Genomic DNA, 22894 nt, shown 5'->3' on the forward strand with positions numbered 1-22894 from the left:
TTGAGGAATGCTCTCCCCAAGGGAGGCTTGCCTGGCGCCTTCATTGCATATCTTTGGGCACCAGGCAAAAATGCCTCTCTTTAACCAGGCCTTTGGCTGATTAACATTCTATACCATTTTAAATGTGTTTGCGGGAGGGGGGTTATTGGCTTGTTTTTGTTCTTGTTTTTATTATGTATTTTGTGGTCTTGTTTTGTATTTTTATGTTGTGAATTCCCTATGATCTTTGGGTGAAGGGCAGTATATAAATTTGATGAAAAGTGAATAATAAAAGATATGGTTGTTGTTGTTGTTACAGCAATTATACACTGAGCTGTGCTCCTTTCTGTGGAGCAGGAGGAAGGAGAATGCAGAATCAAGCCTCTGTTTCTATTTGGTACTGTTCAGACATAGTGGCCAAGCCATAGCTTGTTGTGTTGTGAACAGACTTCAGACTCACCTCCTCCAATCTCTTTCCAAACCTTGCTGCCCTCCATCCAGTTTAAATAAGCTGAGGGTCTTGGTGAACCACTGAATTTTCTTCTTCTTTCTGTTGTAGCAATTGCAACACACTGTGCTAGTTGCAGTATGACTGTTAATTGTATTTTTAATTGCCTCTTTTATTTCTTACATATTGTGTTACAACTTGAATTCCAGGGAACCTTTTCCAAGTGTCTCATGTTCACCCTGGCCGTTTCTAGTCTATCCTGTTCACCTTGTGGGCAGACTGGGCTGCTGAGTACTCACAGATGCTCTGCAGAGCACCTCCATAAAGCTCATGGACCACTGCCGATCTGCAGGTTTGGGAGCCCCTGGTGTAAACCATAGTTTGTAATATCCAGATTGGGGAAACCACGGGTTGCTTAAAACAGGAAGGGAATTGTAGTTCATGGTGTTGGGAGGGGGAGTGCAGTAGTGTTTTAATGACAGCCAAACCATGTTGTTTGAACTAGGCCTTAACTTTTCTCTTTAACCTTTGTGAAAGTTTTTTTCTGGTGGAAGTAAGGTATTGGTTGGACAGTTTCTGTAAATCAAAATTTTTGTTGGGACTGCTTGCACTGAATTGTGTATGTTTCAGAATTCACATGTGACTTGGAAAGCTGTCACAGATTCATTTTTATGGGTGCCATCAATATTTTAATAATATATTGCAGGGAAGAACTATTTAAATAAGAGCCACCAGAGAAGGATTGGAACAACTGTTACAGCACTTTTGGTTTTTGAATACACACTCCAAATCTAGCTGTCTGTTTCTGTCATTAATAGGTATTTGGCTTAACCCTTGGCCTTACATGTATATAGTGTTAAAATCAAGGGGGCTTACTCCCAAGTGCCTGGTTTTTTCATTATTTAAAGAAAATAATGATGTGTTTAGCACGCTCCAATCGTAGGCCTTCACCTCCACCTCGCTTATGACTTTCTTCCTGATTCTCTTGCCAGCCAACTTTTAAATTGCTCTTTTTCCTTCCTTGAGACAGGGATCAAAGCTAATGGAAGCTCAATCATCTTTGGTCCAGTACCAAAGGAAATGTTTAAGAGGTGTTGATAGTGTCTATTCCTCCAATCTAGCTGCTTTGTCTGAGGTGAACCATGAAGTTAAATGGTTTAACGCAGCAGCTTTATAATACCTTTCAAAGCCTGGGAATACAATACCCTCATTCTCAGCTCACAAAAGGTCAGGAGCCAATTCTTGCCATCTGATCAATATTAAATATCAATATTGCCATCTGACTCACCTTTCTGAAAATGCTTTATGTTTAAAAAGTAACAATGCACCCATGGGTCCCTGGGCATCAAGCCCCTTGTACTCCTGTTTGAAGGATAAGCTGGAACCCCCAAAAGCATTGCTTCTAGCATAATAGAATAATAGAATCATAGAACTGTAGAGTGGGAAGGGACCATGAGGGTCATCTAGTCTAACCCCCTGCAATGCAGAAATATTTTTGCCCAATGTGAGGCTTGAACCCATGACTCTGAGATCTAGAGTACAGTCTTACCTCGGGTTGAATGTGCTTCAGGTTGAGCGCTTTCGGGTTGCGCTCCGCGGCAACCCGGAAGTAACAGAGCACGTTACTTCCAGGTTTCGCCACTCGCGCATGTGCAGACACTCAAAATGACGTCACACGCATGCGCGGAATCCGCAAAACGCGACCTGCACGCGCGCAGACAAGCCTTCACATCTTGCATTCTGTTCAGGATGCGAACGGGGCTCCAGAACGGATCTCGTTCGCATCCCGAGGTACCACTGTACCATTCTCTACTGACTGAGATGTCCGCTTCCCGTCAGACTGCCCATTCCTTTCATGTCCTCCTTGTGAGCTTCCCATGATGAATCTGGCTGGCCAGTGTTGGAAACAGAGTGCTAGATTATTTATTTATTTAGTCAGTTAAAAGCATTTTTATCCTGCTCTTCAGCAAATAATAAAATACAAATGTGACCTTAGTGTGGCTTTATAAATAGACAACAGCAGTTTACTACAAAGCCCAGCTTTCAGTTGCCTTTTGTGGCTGCTTATTCCAGGACTTGAGCATCCTTGTCAAAGTTCTGCTGTTTTCACCTGTACTTTGCTCTTCAAACAGTGCACAGAAAATGCTCACTTTCAAAAAGCAGTTCTCTGCAACTGCCCAGGAGTAGCAGTATTATCCCTACAGATCCTTGCGAGGCTTTCTACTTCCACATCTCTCTCTGAAGCCAAGAGATTTCTGCAGAGATTCACCACCCACCTCTCCCCTTCTTGCTGCATCACTGACGTCCCTGGCTGTTTTGAGAGTGATGCTGTAGTTGGGAAAGTGCGAGCTGTGTTACCATGCCGACAGTGATGATGTTTTCAAATTGTCTAAAATTGCTTTTTATCTGGCAAACTCATATTAGTGTGGTGGCTGGGTGGTTTCATGCCAGTCAGTTTACAGGGTTTACGTGTGTGTTTGCCAGCTGCATAAGGAATGTGAAAATAAGTTGGGTCCATCTTTGCAAAAATTTGATAGGTAGGGATTGTGGCTTGTATAAATTTGCTTTCATTCCTGTGTCTAATTGCCTTGTTGTACACTTCCATTATATTATCAAATGAAGAATAACTTGCATCTGAACTTGTGTGTGTGTGTGAGAGAGAGAGAGAGACAGAGAGAGAGAGAGACAGAGAGAGAGAGAGAGAGAGAGAGAGAGAGAGAGAGAGAGAGGTGTTTCATAAATCTGGAATAGATCTGACAGATCATCTGGTCCCCAAATCTTGATGTGATGCATCATGAGCATAGTGAAAGTACTATTTTTGGAGTGGATTGTTTTTAGTTGTTGTAGTTGTTGTTTTTTTAAAAAAGACGTGAACTGCCAATCCTGCTCTCGCACATTTCCTAAGCCAGGATTAGCCAAATGCCACCTAGATGTTGGACTGTATCTCCCATCATCCCTGACCATTGAGCATGCTGGCTGCAGGTCCAACAGCATCTGGAGGGCACCATGTTGACTAACCTTGCTCCAAGGAGCTGCACCAGCACACCCTCTGATTGCTGTGTAGCTTGTACAGTATTGACCAGAAATGATGTATCTCCAGCTCTGCAAATATCATGACAAGAATCATGTGTCTTCTGCTCTCTCTATAAGTGTTTTATTAGATCCCACAATGAGAGACCCAGAATGTTGGACCACAGAAGAGCCTGATGGATCTGACTAATGGCTCATATAGTCCAGCATCCTGTTCTTAAAGTGCCCAATCAGATGCCTGTGGGAAGCCTGCAAACAGAACCTGAGCACAACAGGACCTTTCCTCCCCTGGGGATCCCAGCAAATGCATACCCTCCAACATTTCTCCAATGAAAACAGGGATGTCCTATTTAATAATAATAATAATAATAATAATAATAATAATAATAATGCCCTGCCCATCTGATTGGGTTGCCCTAGCTCCTTTGGATAGCTTCCAATGTATATAAAGGTAAAAGGAACCCTGACCATTAGGTCCATTCGTGGCCGACTCTGGGGTTGCGGCGCTCATCTTGCTTTATTGGCCAAGGGAGCCGGCATACAGCTTCCGGGTCATGTGACCAGCATGACTAAGCTACTTCTGGCGAACCAGAGCAGTGCACGGAAACGCTGGTTTTTTTTTATATAAATTTTTTTATTCAATTTTCACCAATTTTTTAGACAAACAGAACAACACAAACAAACACAAAAACAAATAACAAGTATAGTTTCATATCCTTGTTTTCTTATAACTTATTTCTCCGACTTCCCCATACCTCCCCTTTCTGCATCCCATTTTGAAAATTTTTGTTTCAACAAATCCTTACTCTTAGTTTTATCTAATTTATAACCTCCCTTTTTTCTTTAAACTTAACCCTTACAGCTGTTAACCACTTAATTTTTTCAAACCAACATCATTCTAACATTCATTAATTTTGCAATGTTTCTTAAGATAGTCCTTAAATTTCTTCCAATCCTCTTCCGCCGCCTCTTTTCCCTGGTCGCGGATTCTGCCAGTCATTTCTGCTAGTCCCATATAGTCTATCACCTTCATCTGCCATTCTTCCAAGGTGGGTAGATCTTGTGTCTTCCAATACTTTGCGATGAGTATTCTTGCTGCTGTTGTAGCATACATAAAGAATGTTCTGTCTTTCTTTTGCACCAATTGGCCGACAATGCCCAGGAGAAAGGCCTCTGGTTTCTTAGGGAAGGCATATTTAAATACTTTTTTCATTTCATTATATATCATTTCCCAGAAAGCCTTAATCTTTGGGCACGTCCACCAAAGGTGAAACAATGTACCTTCAATTTCTTTACGTTTCCAGCATTTATTATCGGGCAAATGATAGATTTTTGCAAGCTTGACTGGGGTCATGTACCACCTATAAATCATTTTCATAATATTTTCCTTTAAGGCATTACATGCCGTAAATTTCATCCCGGTGTTCGGAAACGCTGTTTACCATCCCGCCGGAGCAGTACCTATTTATCTACTTGCACTTTGACGTGCTTTCAAACTGCTAGGTGGGCAGGAGCAGGGACCGAGCAACGGGAGCTCACCCCGTCGTGGGGATTCGAACCGCCAACCTTCCGATTGGCAAGCCCTAGGCTCTGTGGTTTAACCCACAGCGCCACCCGCGTCCCTCCATTGTATATAAAAACAGAATAAAACATCAAACATTAAAAAAAGCTTCCCTATATATGGGGCTGCCTTCAGATGTCTCCTAAAGGTTGTATGGTTACTTATCTCCTTGGCTCAGGGGGTCAGATAATGCCATACCCTCCAACATTTCTCCAATGAAAATAGGGACATCCTAAGGAAAAGTGGGACATTCTGGGATCCAATCAGACACCAGGTTGGCTTCTGCAAATCTGGGTCTGTCCCTGGAAAACAGGGACTTTGGGAGGGTCTGCAATGGGTATTGCTGCTTCTGACTGGGGGGCGGAGCAGAGCCTCCCCCCTGCTTGTGGAGTTCCTATTAGGGCACCCGGTTGGCCACTGTGAGAAATGGTAGATGCTAGACTGGGTGGAGCATGGTTTTGATCCATCAGGGCTCTTACGGTAGCCATGTGCATCACCATGAGTTGGGTGAAATTGTAACAGAAAGCCAACTTTGTTCCAGAATTGTTGCTCTCTCTTTTGGAGTGACTGTGTAACCTTCTGGTTATATATGCTCCTTAGTCTTAAAACTGTTGGGTTAAATGCCAGCCTTGACACACTGGTAACAGCTGTGATTTATGTATTTGTTGTGCTTTAGTCCATGCCTGCAGAAGAGTTCTGTGTAACTCAAAAAGTCACTTCTATCATTTTATCATCACAGTGCTTGCTCTGTGTTTTTTCTTCTGCTGGACTTTGGGGCTATAAAGGGTGGGTATTAGCAGAGCTCTTTCAGTGGGGCTGTCACGGGTGTTGTTTAAATGCAAGGGGAGGAGACATACAGTGTTTCTGTAGCGAATAGGGGTGATTTTCAGCTGCTTGTGTGTTAGAGGCAGGCAGGGGCCATGGACCTCTGTAAAGGAAAAGAGGAATGGGTCTTCCCCCCTCCCTGCCTGTTTTGTTCTAGAGGTCACTATTGATTAGAGGGGAAAAGGTGAATGACCATGGCTTTTATTTATTACAAAAGATCACAGTGGGGGATCTTCACTGCAAGAAGCAAGTACTCACTGACCCATGAAAACCTGTCCTCTCCCCACACCCTTTCCCTTTTTACTGCAGCGAGACTTTCTCATTTAAACATCAGCTGCTGTCCACATTGAGGTGCTGGTTAATGACTAAGCAGCCACTCAGCCCCCAAGTGACTTCATTGCTTTTCATGTGATGGCAGTTGGGTCAGTGGTAAAGCCCATGTCTGGAACAGGATGTATGAGCCATTAGTGTTGAGTTCTTTGCTTTCGGTGGGTCCAGTTGCTCTAAAGTTTGGTTGTTTGTGTGGTTTTGATACCTACCCAGTTCATTGCAGAGACAGCAACTGATTGAGATCATAGAATTGCAGAGTTGGGAGAGACTCAAAGGGTCTTTTGGTCCAAACCCCTGCAATGCAAAGATTCTGGTTGTGGTTGAAGCCTCTCTCCAGTGAAAAATTGTTCTTAAGCTAGTTTTGATTCATTTCCCCAATATTCCACCCCAGATAGCAGAGCTATAATTGCACTGGGAATTTTCCACCAGTGGTTAAGTTCACTTTTAGAGTAATAGTAATATTCACACTTTCTCTTACCAATTGAGTGTTAAGTGCTTCACATTATCTCTGTCAGTGGAAGGCAACTTTAATCAAGTTAAGGCAGCCTTTCCTAGCCTGGTGCCTTCCAGATGTTTCTGACTACAAGAGCTGTGCTCACTGAGACTGATGAAAGTTACGTGGTCATATCCATACCATATATTTAAAAGACTCTTAAAGCACCATAATAGTCATGGCTTCCTCTAATTTATTTATTTGTTGCATTTATATGCCATCTTTTTCTCCATGCAGATCAAGGTGGCTTACATGGTTTTCTTCTTCCCCCACAACAGCCCTGTGAGGTGGGTTGGCTGAGAGTGAGTGGCATCACTCAGTGAACTTTGTGGCCAAGTGGGGATTTGAACCCTGGTCTCCCAGGTCTTAGTCCAACCCTCTAACCATTATGCCATACTGTTGGTTAAAGGTGCTGACCTCACAGAGCTCTGACATCCCCAACAAACTACATTTCCAAAGAATCTCCATGGCTGGTAAGAGTACTTTAAATGTGTGGTGTTGCTGTGACTATATTCCAAAACATCTGCAGGACACCAAGCTGGAAAAGGAGAGGCTAAGGATGGCAGAGGAGTGTGAAATCTGTAGGGTTCCTCATTGACCAGCTTAATACCTGCTGGCTTTCCTGCTGGTGAAAATTGCTCTTGAACAGGCTTGCAAATGTGTCCTTTGCCTGGAGGAAGTTTTTGCTCCTTCCACACAAGTAGATAGAGGTGCTTCCTGATTTCTCTTCTCTTGCTTTTTGGCCTTAGAGGCTTAGATGGCTAACAAAGAACCACTATGTTCTGTGGTTAAGAGTTTTGGATCAGGCCTGGGGAGACCCTGATTGAAATCCTGATGGCACTTGGCTGCATGATCCCTCTCATCCTAACCTGCCTCACAAGGTTGTTGGGAAGATAAAATGGTGGCAACCACATATGCTGCCCAGTCTTCCACAATCCCTCTGGAAGGGATGTCATGATGGAAGATCTATAGCCAGGGTGATGAGCAGAGCCTCCATCTCGTCTCCTGCTTAGAGGCAGGGTGGGGGCAGAGGCAGCTGCATTGAGTTTATGGATGTCCCAAAGTTGGACACAGCTGTAGGGAGGAAACCCTACCCACCTCTTACAGGGTGGAAGGGGGCGTGGGGAGGTCCCCAGAGTGCGCAGGACTTTGAAGACCCTGTGATGTCTGGGTCTGATTGGAATATGGAAGCATAAGTGGGCCAGTTAACTTTTTATGTGAGCTCAACTGCCCTAAGTGGCAATCTGCAATTGTTTTGGACCCAGGTTCAATGGCACCCAATTATGTTGTGTGTGGCTTTTTTTACCCCATGTGTCAATCTTTCTCCTTCCTTTATAAGATTCCAATGCCTTGCAATAGTAACTTATAGTTGTTCATGTTGCTACCCAGGGCTGTGCTTCATTTAATCACAAAGGGAAAAGGAAAAAAGAAAATCTGAACTTTGCAACCTGTATGCATTATGCAAATTAAGGAGCTTTACCCATATTATCTTAGCTGGCATAAGACGTTCTCCTTCTGCTGGGCATGCAGAGAGCAGTGGACAGGAGTGCAGGGTTGCTGGAGCTCCTCAGCCTTCTTTGGCTTTGGACATTTCATTCGGCAACATTTCCAGTGCACTCTGATCTCCGGTGTTTTCAGCATCACCTATGTCTCTTCCCTCAGAGGCTCACAGTGGCTTCCCTCTTCTTTCCTGGAGGCAGCTTTATCAACTGGGATTGGGAGTGTGTAGTGTGTGCTTGCTTGCTTGCATGCGGGCTCAGGTATGGGCTGGCCATGCCCACTTTTGCTTTGGCCACACCCACTTTTGGCATGCAAGCCTTGGAGGGTTGGCTGACGGGAAATGCGGGCCTCCAGCTGAAAAGGCCCGCCACCCCCTTGCACGGCACCTGTAGTCATGAGGTGCATTCAGCCTCTGGCATGCACAAACAGGTCTGGCAACCAGTTTACTTGCATCTGCTGATTCCAGAAATGTGCTGGATTGTGGTAGAGTGAATTCTTTTCATGTAGGCAGCTGATTTCAATCTGGGACGGATTTCTACAGATGATGGGACAAGTCTGTGCAGATCTTGTAGAGCAGAATGTGACTGGGCACGCAGCTTTCCTCTTTAAGAGCACATTTCCATGTATTTTGCATGTCTGCATGAATGTGCTTGGGTGTCTGAGATGTTCCTGTGCATGAGGAATAAGCTATGAAGGTTGATTGTGCAAATGTGTTTGGGAGCTGGGTGTCACCCTTCTGTGTCTCCTGTGTTCCTGTAGGGCCCTCTGTTGCAATAAGGACACACCTTTTTTCTTGTTTGAATGAGACAACAAAGACCATTCTGAGAGGAATGATGTTAGTCCTGCAAACATTGCCTGCAAACTGTGATCCATCAGCCTAAGTATGACATGCCTAAGGAAACATAGCCTTTATCCTGGGATTGCTTAATCAGTAGAGCATGGACTCTTAATCTCAGGGTTGTGGGTTCAAGCCTCACATTGGGCAAAAGATTCATGCATTGCAGGGGGTTGGACTAGATGACCCTTGGGATTCCTTCCAACTCTACAATTCTGTAATTCTATGATACTATGAAGACTCACGTTCCACACACCCTGCTACCTAGATCAAGTTTATAACCTTATACTTTCAGCAGACTCTTGAGCAGCAAAAGCTTTGTTGGATTGCTCAGTTTCGAGTTGGATGTGAGGAATTGCCTATTAGAAAGCCTACCTGTCAGGGAAAAATATCTGTTCTGAACTAGAAGAGCCCTGCTGAATTGGACCAAACATTCACCTAGTTCAACATTTGGATTACAGCTATGGCTGGTCAGTGACATACCTCTGGGGACTCACGTGGGCCAAAAAAGGTCTTCCCCCGTTGTTTGTTTTCATCCAGCATCTGGCATTCCCAGATGTACCGTCTCTGTCTCAGGCAGCCACCCCCAGTCAGCGGCCCTCCAGATGTTGTCAGCCTCAAACAATGGAGCTGTAGGATGTTGGAACTAATAGGAGTTGTAGTACAGAACATAAGGAAGGCACCAGGTTGGAGACTGTGGATGTAAAGACTGTCATGGCTGATAATCCTGGATAGCCCTCTCCATGAAGTTTTCTACCCCTGCCCCTTTTAAAAGCCACCTAAACTGGCTACGTCTTCTCTTCATTAGATAGATTGCATCTTGCATTTTTTACCAGGGTTTAAATCCCTACTCCGCTTGTTGGGTGACCTTGGATCAATCTCTGGCTCTCAGCCTAACCTGCCTCAGGGCTGTTGTTAGAATAAAATGTGAAGGACCATGCACAACACAACACCTTGAGCTGCTTTGGAGGAAAGGTGAGATATAAATGTAATAATAATAAAAAAGACTATCTGAAAGCATAGTTGTGAAAGAACGTAGCAACCATCATTTTATGGAAGCAGAGTGCTTCCTTTTATCTGAACCTGCTGATAAGAAATTGATTGTGTTAGAGTGAGGGGTTCCTTGGCAGGCTGCTTTGGAGCAAGGACGGTTTCGACGCAAAAGTGCGGAGGAGAATTGATACATGAAATACAGACCTGCAGTGTGGGGAATATAAAGGGTGACCTGCCTGACCAGGAAGCTGAATCTCTCTGAACACTAAAAAATGCAGAGCATTGCTAGAAAAGATAAAAAAATTCCTTCCAGTAGCACCTTAAAGACCAACTAAGTTAGTTCTTGGTATGAGCTTTCGTGTGCATGCACACTTCTTCAGATACACAGTATATCTGTATATCTGAAGAAGTGTGCATGCACACGAAAGCTCATACCAAGAACTAACTTAGTTGGTCTTTAAGGTGCTACTGGAAGGAATTTTTTTATTTTGACTATGGCAGACCAACACGGCTACCTATCTATTGCTAGAAAAGGTTTGGGATCTTTGCTGTGATGGCAAAATCTATGACATGTTATTTGTGAGCAAAAGAAAAACCAGCAATAAAATTGGAAACCATTTGTTGAACACTGTGGCCGGGGGAGGGGGGAAATACATTGCTTCCCCAGTCAAAGGGTGGCTTTGTAATGTTTCGGGTGTGGATTTGAATCCTGATCTCCCAGGTTCTAGTCCAGCACTCTAACCACTACACAACACTGCTTCTCATGATTACATGCATTGCATGGTTCCTAAAGAGTTCTAATAGGAACAATTATTGCTAACTAAGTCTTTGAACTTTATATCTTTTGAATTTTTTTCTTTTTATGTGGTTTGTTTGTGGGTGCATTTTTCAATCTGTTATTAAAATTTTCGTACTGTTGTAATATTAAAAACTGTGGTGGTGGGGAATGCACAGCGTTATTTGTTTCGTGCAGAGCCACACGTGGCCGTGGTGCCCTTGCCAGGCGTTCATGGCATTCTTGGAGATGCCTGCCTTACTCCTTGCCAAACTGGCCCTGGCAGGCGTAGTTCCTCCTCCGTGAGAATCGGCCCACGTGAGTGAATGGCCTCATCCTTGCTCTGGACTTCCTCCTCCGAGAGCTGCTTCCCTCAGTAATGTGTCCATGCAGGGGAAGTAGCAGAGTCCCAGCTCCATCCCTGGTGGACAGATCTTGGCCGGAGTGGCACTGGGTCAGTAGGGCAGTGGTGACAGCTCTGGGTGACCCTCCTCGTCCTTCTCTTTGCTTTGGTCTGCTGCCTCTGTGAGGCAGGTGAGAGCTCTGGGGAGGCAGCTGCAAGGCCCTGCCCACCCTCACCGCCCTCCTGCTCTGGCTGCTGCTGCTGCTGCTGCTGGGAGAGTTGGGTTTCTCCCACCCCTCCCCTCGCCCTGCTCCTCCTCCTGTGAGGCAGGCAGGCAGGCAGGCAGGCAGGCAGGCAGGCGGAAGCCTGGGCATGCATGTCACGTCCACCCTGCTTGTTTGGTGGGGAGGGGGGGAAGAGGGCTGGGAGCTCGGCAGTATGATAATGACTCTAGCGTCTGGCAGGAGAAAAGCCCCTGACTGCACCAGGGTGTCTGTACCGCCGCTTCAAGGAGAATGAGGCAAGATGGCTGCTTGGTAGCGATGGAGGAGGCTCGCTGGGGCTGAAGGAAGGCTGGCTTTTGGGGGGAGGCAAGCTGGCTGGGAGGCAGCAAAGGGAAGCGGGCCAGCGGAGTGGGAAGCTGCAGAAGGAAGGTTTGGGGCGAGGTAACAAATGGATTCCTTTCTTATGTTTATGTTCAAAGACCTTTAAAAAAAATAAATGCAAGCCTCCCGCACCATCCCTTCCTCCTCCTCCTCCTCTGCCTGAGAGGATTATTGTAAATGGAGGATGAACATTTAAATAGCCCACCAAAGGCCTGGCAAATTAAAGCTCTCTTGCATCTTGCTGGATACCTCGTTGTGGTTGTTTTGCTTCGGCTGCTTTCTAAAATTTAGTTTTGATAGTTGTTGTTTTCTTTCTTTCTTTTTCTTTTAAAAAAATTCCTCTGCAGGTGGAAATAAAGGACAATAAAGACACCAGCACACGGGATCGAAAGCCAGCGGTGGAGGTACTGTTTCTTTGTATACTTTTAGAAAGACAAAGCGCTGAAGGGGGATTTGGAAGTGGAAGTACGGCCAACTGTGAAAGCTGATTGTGTGTGTGTGTGTGTGTGTGTGGGTGCGTAATATTGCACTAAATGATACACACACACACACCTCCTGGTTGTCAGTTTCTGAGGCTTGCTTCTCATCCACAGTTGGTGTGTATGTGTTATTTTTCTTGGAGTTCCTTTGGAGTTCCTTTGCATCCAAAGAGCATCCAAAAGGTGCCCCAGGTTTATGACAGGCAAGCCATGATTTCTCTCTCCCCCTGTTCCCCAGATCTCTGTATGAGCTTGTAAAATTATCAAAGGAGACGAGACTCTTTGAAACAGGTGTGACATCATCCTGATGTAACCATGGTGACTGTCTTAACCTTTCTGTGATGTGGCTTGAAGTGACCGCTTGGTAGTGATGGTGCAAAACAGGAACTTTCCCTCTCCTAATTTTGGGGAGGTATCAAAAAGGGGGAAAGCAGGTGAGCACTTTGATCATGTGCTTGTTCAGGACAAGGCCAGTTTCTGCCTCCTGGTATGCTGATCTTTGCGAAGAGCAACTTGACAACTGAAGAGCTTATTTTCCATGTGCCCCCAACAGAATCTGGTCTCATGGGCTGCTCCAGATCTGAGAGCTGCTTGTGGGAAAATCCCTAAGAGGAGGCACTTATGGTGATGATGAAACACCAAGCTCAACATTGCAGCTTGTGGCGGTTGGGTGTTCTTGGTAGATATGAGAGGGAGGGGAAAGTGAGTTGGAGAGGCTGGCTTTTCTGACTGGTCTGATAGAAGGTCGCACAACCATCCTAAGATTTGGCAATAGTTGCCATCCTACCAACCGCAGGTGATATGTGGGTTGCATTTCTCTATTTTCTGTTATCCAAGGTTTTGTTCTTTCCCAGGCTGTCCTTACACTACACACTCAGGTTTGGTTTATTAAATTTGGTTTGGTTTATTAAATTTCCTAGACACTTTATTCTAGAGAAAGGCTCAAGGTGTCTTACAATTTAAATATGCAAAGGTTAGAAACAAAACCGTATGGCTGAATTTCCAGGACTTACTTAATATTTTCTTATGAAACAATATGAATCTGCCTTTCATTGGCCACTTATTGCCAGTGGCTAGGCTGGTATTCTGAAGATACTGGAAATTTCTGGAGGGAAGTCTGCCAGTTAGCACTTGTGAAAAATATCTGACTAAAAAGTTATAATTAGTGAGGGGTTTGAAACAAAAGGACATATTTTCAATGGATCGGTGCGCCTTTACTAAAGAAGACATGCTGGAGTCTCCTTCACACTGCAAAAGTGTTGGTTGGTATACCTTTAAGCTATAATCTGTTCTGATATGTAATGGGCACTGACATCAGAGTACTCTGTAACCACGTATCCTGGGGCACTTTGGGGAGGTGTTCTTATATTGCTCTTTGTTGACCTGTAACGTAAGAAAAATGTAATCACCTCATTTGCTGAGGATGAAAAGGTAAAATAGAGCTGTGTGTTGTCTGTGCACTGATGACAGAACATTCCAAGCCTCTTGATGACTCCACTCAATGGCTTCATGCAGATGTTAAATAACATGGGGAATATCATACTGGGGAATCGGTGGGGCTGAGCAATATCCCCTCAGCACTACCAGCTGGAGCTACCCATTCAAGTAGGAGTGGGACCAGTGCAAAGCAGTGTCCACCCTCCCAAATGTTATAGTCCCTGCTGAAGGTTATAATGGTTGATAGTATGGAAAGCTGCTGACAGATCAAGGAGACCCAACAGGGTCAGATTCCCCTGTCCCTCTCCTGGTACAAGGTGGCCAAAGCAGTATCTGTGCCAAAACAAGGCCTCTTCCCCAATTGAAATGGCTCCAGAAAATTGGCTGGTTCAAGGAAGGGTGAACTTGCCTATGTCCTAAAGTTATTAAAGTCTTCCAGGGAGGGTGTCACTGCCTCTTTTAGGTAGCCTAGGACCTCTCCCTCCCACAAGGAGACATTGAGCCATCACCTCCTGACTGGATCTTAATGAGCCTCGAGACACAAGGATGCAATACACAAGTAATTGCATGAACAAGAATTGCACTTTGTCCTTGGGCTTCACCAGCAGAAATTCATTCAAGTAAAACCAGAGAGGTGATACTTCTCTAGATCTCACGCTTGCTGCAATAGTGGGATCCAATCCCTAGTACATGCAAGCAGCTTTATCCGCAAAATATCTTACAGATATGGTACAGTGGGCACTATTCAGCCTCCTTTGAGCTCCAAACATCTGGAAAAGTTCAAGCTGGATGGCATAAAGAGGATGCAGTAGAGGTGGAAAAGAGGGTTTTTCCATCACCTTCATTGCTACTGAATGGGCATGAAACATGAACACATACCAGTGTTTGGTTGTCTTCACTGGGAATTCCTCCCCCTACCTGAGCTCAATATGTCTCCCAGCCTGGTTCATCACTCTCAGATCTGGGGGAGACCAAAGAGCTTTCTGAGCTTTGCCAGACAAGGAAGCCTTCTCAGGAGCAATTGTGCCAGCTGCTGCTCAGCTCTCTTCTGCATTCTACGTTTCAACCAGGACTTCAACTGGAGAGCCAGCATTGTCTGGCGGAATAGCTCACAGGGCCCTCTGGAAATACATATCCTCTCTTGGAGGCACATAACCGGGCTCCTGCCAAATGGGACCACCGGCTTCTCAGACAGCAGATTTTCCTTGGAACTGCAACATCCGAAAAAGGGAGGGAGGAGGGAACCTTTCAAGAGAGATGTCAATGGAGTAGTCCTTGTGACTCTCCCCCCCAGGGGTGAACTCCCCTTTGCCACCCCTTTTGAGATTGCCAGAAACACTGCCTCCCACAAGGAAAAGGACATTGCCCCTCTGCTGGCAATGTTCTTCTAGTGTCCTCCTCACCTTCAAGAGCAGGGCCAGATGGAGAACAAACACACCTGCTTTGCAGATTGTCCTGCTGCTGCTACTCCAGCTTGCTCCTGAACTCCTCTTCAGTGGCGGAGCTTCATGCTCTGGCACTGGGGGGGGGGCGGGGGCGGAGAGCAGGTGATGGTGCACGTCCTGGGGCTGGTGCACGTCCTGGGGACATGGCGCGCTGCCTGCAGGGGTGTGATGTGCATCCTGGGGGCGTGGTGCCCAGCGTGGGCAGGGGGGCAGCCATGATGGCACCCCACTGGGATCGCGCTGCCGGGGGCGGTGTGCTCCCCTCGCACTTCTCTTCCTCTGCTAGTGCTCCTCTTACCAGCCTGTTGAGGCCCCTCCATAGGTATTTTCATTAGGAGAGTCTCATGAATCTGTTCCAGGCCTGCTGGAGCAAATCATAAGACTCTCAACTACTCAAAAGAACTTTCGGCTGGACCTATTACCTAGACTCTCCTTGATTAAATTGTTCCTACAAACTGGTCTTTGTATCTGCATGTGACCCTTCGGTCGTGACTCCCTTCTTTGAGCAATTGATGCACACTGTTATGTTATGGATCTGTTGCTTTTGTTACTGTATCCTATATTTTGTACTGTGCAACAATTTGATTTAAAATAGTAATTTTATAAGAAAAAAGTAGTCTGATCATATAACACCTGACTGCTGTACATTTCCTTCAAGCTTGGTACCCCGATACTTGACAGAACAACACTTCTAACAGGTCCAGAATCTAGAGTAAGGCACTGCCCTTTAGAACCAATTAAAACCTCGCAGAATAGCAAGCGAATATTCAGCTTACTCAGAACTCTTCATCAGTTAGGATGTTAAACAAAACAGGAAGCCAACAAGCGGAGGGGCCTTCTCTGCAGTGGCTCCCCGTCTGTGGAATGCTCTCCTCATGGAAGTTTGCCTGGCGCCTTCATTATACACCCTTAGGCACCAGGCAAAAACGTTCCTTTTTAACCAGGTCTTTGGTTGATTTGATTGACAGCCCTTTTAAAATGTAGTTCTTTTTGGGGGGGGCATTCTATTGGGTGGTTTTTATTTTGATTATATATTTTGTGGTTTTATATTTTGATTTTGTTATGTGAATCACCTCCAGGTATAAGGTGCTATATAAATTTAATAATGATGGTGATTATTTTTTTGGGGGGGGGGGAGAGAAGCTGCGAGTGGTGTTGAACTTAGAATGCCAGGGGAATTTTGCAGATGTTACTGAATCAGGTGCTCAAGGTGTGAGGCAGATTGTAAGAAACAACCTAGTGCTGTTATGTTTTCTCATTTTTGAGAGCATATAAATTACAGTTTTTACTCAGGTCTAGTTCAGGCCCTAATCTCCCTAACTGGGTTCCCTTGGAAGGCAGAGTGAAAAAAGGGAAAGGGCAGTGTAGTTGTCTTCATATTAGCAAATCTGGATATTAGTTTTTAGCTGCTATGCTATGGAGAAAATCTGATAGGAATTACGTTCAGGAACATTGCCTAATGGGTGGAGCACATCCAAAGTTAACTCCCATCTTCAGGTGGTAGACTACCATTTCCTTGTGGTTTCAGGATCCCTCTCGTGCATGTCATATAACACTCTCAGCTTTTCTCTTTCCTTTCTCCGTTTTATAGCATCTTGCCTGTTGAGAAGTGCTCAATAACTCAAGGGTTTGCTCACAATTCTGTGATATTTTAATTGGTCCTTATTAAACTCAACATCCCTATTGTGGATTTTGAGTGTTTCTTTGCCACTGTAAAATTTCATTATCTGATTGTTATTCTGTGTTTTCAGATTACATCCATATATGTGGGGGTTTGGGAGGGAGGATAATGGAAAGAATTCTGGAAACACAAAGATCTTTGTATGGTAGGAAAAGCTAAGAAATGGAGAATTGTGATTCCTGTTAGCTTGTGGCAGCTTGGAACACAGTAGAGTTGAAGGCATTCCCCTTTCCTCCTCCTGTCTCCTGCCCATCACTCAGAAGCAGCACCTCTTAAGTATAGTAGCAGTGCCAGTGCTTTTTTCAGCTGGAACTCACTGGAGCTCAGTTCCGGCACCTCTCAGGTGGGCTCCTTTGCTATTATAAGAGAATAAAGGCCGTGTTCATGGTGAGTTCCGGCCCCTCTTTCTCTAGAAAAATAGCACTGAGTAGTACTGAGAAATTCCATCCATGTGTGGCAGGACCTTAGAATGCTCCCTTTGTGCATTCTGAGCTTGGCTTTGTATAATTAATGTACGTGGGGTGGGATTCAAAGTTTGTCTATTCCTCTGAACTTTTTATTATTATTAAATGAAGTATCCCATATCTTACTCCAGCATGTTTGACTGCGGCATTTCAAAGTTAGCTGAAACCTATTGACAGTAATACCACTTAGCATTTTTAGAGTGCATTTCAAAAGTCCAAAGTGAAACACATTCAGTATAGTGTCAGTCGCCGTTAAAAAAGCCCTGGTGGGCAGGCTCTTTACCCCCCCCCCATCATAGGCTGGTGGGTACTAGAGTTAGTTGATGAATATTTGGGTGAGGTGAAATTTGGAACAGGAGAATTTTCCGTTCTTCCTGGTGGCTCATTTGCTTCTGCTTCTCTTACATTGTCCTGTGGAAGCAACAAGTGCCCCTCCCTTTTTGCAGCAGGAGTGAGTCCAAAACATTAAAAGACATTCATGAACTGTTGCAGTTAAAACCTGAATTTACTGTACTTTGATACAGAGCTGCCTTATGCTTGGAGATCTATACACTGTAAGGCTCCCTTCTTCAAGAAGCTCAATGCAAGCATAGCAGTGCAATTTGTGTAAAATATTTCTATATTAGTCTCAAACATGATAACGACCATCTGCAATTGTTCAGTAAAGCATGCAGTTATAACCTGGAAAATATAGCTCTCCTATGCAGTCTTATGCTCAGTTCTGGGCATCACAGTTCCAGAAGGATATTGACAAACTGGAACGTGTGCAAACAAGGGAGACCAATATAATCAAGGGTCTGGAAACTTAGGAGGAACAGTTGAGAGAGTTGGGTATGTTTAGACTGGTAAAGAGGAGACTGAGAGGATATATGCTGGCTATCTTCACATATCTAAAGGCCTGTTTTATGGAACGTGCAGCAGTCTTGTTTTCTCCTGCTCGAGGAGGGTAGGGCCTGAGCCAACGGAGTCAAATGGTAAGAGAGGAGATTTCAACTAAACCAGGGTTCCTCAAACTCGGCCCTCCAGATGTTTTGAGACTACAGTTCCCATCATCCCAGTATGTTTCCGAGCACAATTCAAAGTGTTGGTGCTGACCTTTAAAGCCCTAAACGGCCTCGGTCCAGTATATCTGAAGGAGCATCTCCACCCCCATCATTCTGCCCAGACACTGAGGTCCAGCTCTGAGGGCCTTCTGGTGGTTCCCTCGCTGCGAGAAGCCAAGTTACGAGAAACCAGGCAGAGGGCCTTCTCAGTAGTGGCACCTGCCCTGTGGAACGCCCTCCCACCAGATGTCAAAAAGAAAAACAACTACCAGACTTTTAGAAGACACCTAAAGGCAGCCCTGTTTAGGGAGGCTTTTAATCTTTAATAGACTATTGTATTTTAATATTTTGTTGGAAGCCGCCCAGTGGCTGGGGAAACCCAGCCAGATAGGCAGGGAATAAATAATAAATTATTATTATTATTATCCCTGACCACTGGTCCTGCTAGCTAGGGATCATGGGAGTTGCAGGCCAAAAACATCTGAAGGGCCGAGTTTGAGGAAGCCTGAACTAAACGTTAGAAGGAACTTTCTGACAGCAAGGGCTGTTCTACACTTCTATTGTTCTAAGATCCTATGATTCATAGTAAGTGCATGAAATAGTCCTGATCAATAGAGTACTGGTAATTGATGTTTAAATACAATGCTTTGAGTTTCCATGTATGTTGATTTCTAATTGCTTGGGTAGGGCTGGGCAATATCTTGTCTCCAACACAGCGATATATCACTATTGCAATTTGGTGATATATAATGATGTCTGAAACATTGAACTATGTGGGGTGGGCGTGGGAAGATCAACTGCCCTGAGACCTCTGGGTATAGGGCAGTATATAAATTCAATAAATAATTGTCATCATCATCAGGTGAAGGAGCAGCCATGGGGGGTTAGGTGGGGTGAAAGAGCAGTGCGGGTGGGGAGTGTGTGAAGGAGCAGCCTTTGGAGACTGCGCAGGTGTGTATGTCGGGGGGGGGGGGAGAGGTCAGGTGTGTTGGTGGGCAAAGGAACATGGAGATTGGGCAGTTGCGGGGCTTGAAGATCAGGCATTTGGGTAAGTCAAGGACACACAGACAGAAGGGAGCAAGGGAGGAAGGAGGCTGGAATGACACAGGGCTACTTACTTTGTGGCATCTCAGCTACCCAGCATTGGCAGTGGCTTCACAAAACCCTGCTTTCTGCCAGCTGCTTCCAGGCAAAGGCACATTGCATGCACACACACGCTGTGATCCGTGATGTATCGCCACATCAGTTATTTTCAAACTGTTATCATGATGTGGTCTAGAAACCAGTACTGGACGATCAGTATCAATATATTGGCCAGCCCTATGCTTGGGTTAAACTTTTTCAGTTGGGTTCCAATTTCTTCTGTGTCTGCCATCACGTGTGGTGATTCAGATGTGTTTCCTTCTTCTGAAACTTCCACCACCAAGAACAAGAATCTTCCTTCTTCTGAGACAGAACGTTGAACACTGACTGGCAGCGATTGTCCCGGGTTTCCCTACCTAGAGATGCTGGGGATTGAATCTGGACCTTTTGCATGCACAACAGATGCTCTACCACTAAGTTACGACCCTTCTCTGAAATAATATTATTCATCTGTTGGGTCTGGATTAAAAGACCCCTTTCTGAGACCTATTCCCTTGCTGTAGCTCAGTGCATATTTATAGCCCCATACTGGTAACATTGCATGTTATACTGTTTTTTCCAATGCTCTCGTGAAAGGGGACCATAATACTCGGTGCAGTGTCTTGCGCTAAGCCAAGGTTCTGCTGCTCATGATCCAAGAGTTGGGTGCCTCTTATGAGCCAAGCATTTTCTGGGATGTAGCAAGAGGTTCTGGAACTTTCAGAGGTTTTGCTTGTGTTCCTAAAATATATAATTACCCCGAGCAACTGTTTAGGTTGCTTGTGTAATTGGGTCAGTCCAGGAGAAAATTTTCTAAATTTATGTATGTTTGACAAATTATTTTCAGTTGTTTATTTGCAGTTGTCAGGAAGCAAAGCACAAAGTGGGGCAGTGTAAGGGTGTTGCTGAAAATTGCTGGTTCCACAGGACTGAACACCTTGAGCCTCCTATGTCTGTTTTGTAATGCTGTAAGGGATTTTCAGATGTTGATGAAGGCTGTGGTCTCTGGCTGAGCTGCGTGGGTGTCAGAGGGGCAAGAAAGGCAAAGGAATGTCTCTTTGCCGCTGGCAGTCTTCCTTGCATCCCACTTTGTGGATACTTGACTCCCATGCAATTTAGCTTAATGAGTGAGATAGGAGGCGAAGGTGACTCCTCCACTTTGCTGTCAGGAGAGGGTCTTAATTGTGATTGCTTTGCTGATGTGTGGAGGCAGCAATAATTTAGACTCAGACGGTGTCCTCCTGCTCATTCATCTTTTGACTCCTAAAAATACTTGTTGTGTTGCAAGGTCACAAACTGAGCTGTTGGCATGGTTATAGATCAAGCTGTCTTACCTAGTTGGACCATTGGTCAGTATAGCCCAGGTTTCCCTCTCTGATAATGGCTCTGAAGGTCCAGGTTGGGTCCTTTTGCAGCCATTGCCTCCTGAGACCCATTTAACAGGATTAGATGCTGGAAATTGAATCTGTGACCTGGTGCCTACAGAGCCTGTGCTTCTGCACTGAGCTATAGATCCTCTCTGAGACTACAACTCCTAGGATCCCTGATCATTGACCATGCTGACTGGGGATGATGGGAGTTGGAGTCCAACAACATCAGCTGGGACACTAGGCTGGGGAAAGTTGCTCTGGTGTGAAGTGCCACACAAAGACAAGGAGCTGGTGCAGGATGAAGCAGAGATGCTGGAAGCCAAAAAGACATAAAATGCTCTTATAAGTCCAGGTGCTGCTGTTAGGAGGAGAGGCAGTGGGCGTGTGCTCAAAAGATCAAAGGCTTGTTTTAAGTTGCAAAAGACCTTTAATTCTTCAGGAACCATCCCATCGTGCAATCCAGCTCAGAGCAAGCTATGTACACTGCAGCAAACAAGTAATAATCTCTGAAGGGCTAACTATCAGAGTTTCTCATCAAGAACAAATATAAGTGAAACAAGTTGGGGGCGGGGAGGAGAGAGAGAGAGAGAGAAAGAAAGAAAGAAAGAAAGAAAGAAAGAAAGAAAGAAAGAAAAAGAAAGATGAGAGATGCATCCTCTTGTCTCCTGGAGCTAGACCCCAAGGCCTGTTTAATATGTGTACGTACAGTATGTACTTTTATAATCAGGGCTTTGTGGGTGCTGCAGCTCTGGCCCAGAAGGGAGTATGATAATAATACTGAGCACAGAAAATGGCTTCTTGAAAACCTCAGTCCCACACCCTTCTTAAAAAAACACAAATTGCAAAGCACGTCTTCTGAACCAAGTTTGTGGACCATACGTGGTGGGATGTCGGAAACTACCTAGGGGTGTGTGTGTGGTGTGGTGTGTGCAGTAGCGATGGGGGTGGAGAGGTATACTGTTAGTGCCTGGTGCAGACTCTCCAGGCTTTTCTCATTGCAAGTAGATCAGGATAAACTATGCAGAACAAGACATATATATCAACTTTAATTTACAAAGCTGATCCGGGTCTCAGAATTCTGCATTTCATATAATTGTGGTGTTGGAAGGAATCTAAAGGGTCATCTAGTCTAACACCTTGCAATGAAGGAATCTCAGCTAATTTCCTGGTACAGTCATACCTCTTGTTACATTTGCTTCAGGTTGTCTTTTCAGGTTGCGTCCTGCGGCGACCTGGAAGTACCGGAAAGGGTTACTTCTGGGTTTTGTCGCTCGCGCATGCTCAGACACGCAAAATGACATCACACGCATGCGCAGAAGCGGCGAATCGTGACCCGCGCATGCGCAGATGCAGTTTGCGTTCCTTTCAGGTTGCGAACAGATCCCATTTGCAACCAGAGGTACCACTGTATAGGATTTTTGTTTTCATATTTTTAAGTACACATAGTTCATTGTCCTGTGCAACTCCTTTGGACAGCAGTATTTCCTTATCTCATATGTATCCCCTCAGCAACCTTATGTGGTAGGTCACTAGCATAATTCTTGTTTTATTTCCGTGGAGAAACAGGCTAATTTGCTCGAAACGAAGAAGTCCAGAGCAAACCTGGAGTTTTTCTTTTTTAAATAAAGATTGGAATGCCAAGTTATAGCAGAGATAAGAAAAGTTTTATGAAACCTATGAATTACCCCCAGTATCTTCTTCAGTCATCTGTGATAGTCTGCTTCTGGTTACTGTCTCTGATTCCTGGGTTTGGACTGTTCCTGTCCCACAGATAAATTGGACGCTGATGTTTGGATGGATCTCTAATTCTTCAAGAGCCCATATTGAAATGTGATGCCCAGGTGGGAAATCTGTGACCCTCTGGATATTGTTGACTACAATCACCATTAGTCCCAGCTAGTTATGGCCATTGGTTGGGTGGGGGATCCTTGGCAGAGGATCATTAGTAGTGCTGTACGCTCATGAGGTTTTGCCTTATGTCCACAAAGACCAGGGCTTTTAGCGTGGTAGCACCTGCCCTTTGAAATGTGCTCCCAATGAACATCAGGTGGGCATTGGCATTTCAACACCCACTGAAGACTCGTTTGTTCACCCAGACTTTCCCTGAGGGTGATTCAGTTGTGTTGATGTACGAGG

At 45.0% G+C, this 22894-nt stretch overlaps 1 protein-coding gene across 5 annotated transcripts in view; it reads left to right on the plus strand.

Annotated features, from left to right (window-relative positions):
* TET3 (tet methylcytosine dioxygenase 3) overlaps positions 1–22894 on the plus strand; it is a 102997-nt gene that overhangs the window by 12100 nt on the left and 68003 nt on the right. Inside the window, exons 1-2 of one of the 5 annotated variants that reach the window (XM_081200895.1) lie at positions 11134–11223; positions 12065–12121. The exons of 1 other annotated variant lie outside the window; for it this stretch is intronic. In XM_081200895.1, coding sequence (XP_081057021.1) covers positions 11149–11223; positions 12065–12121 — 132 coding nt within the window. In that variant the 5' untranslated portion in view covers positions 11134–11148. 3 more of the 5 variants (XM_081200896.1, XM_081200897.1, XM_081200893.1) reach the window with 3 other exon arrangements.

Source organism: Podarcis bocagei, assembly GCF_964188305.1.
Source record: "Podarcis bocagei genome assembly, chromosome: 7".
In the NCBI taxonomy this organism is placed as follows: Eukaryota; Metazoa; Chordata; class Lepidosauria; order Squamata; family Lacertidae; genus Podarcis; species Podarcis bocagei.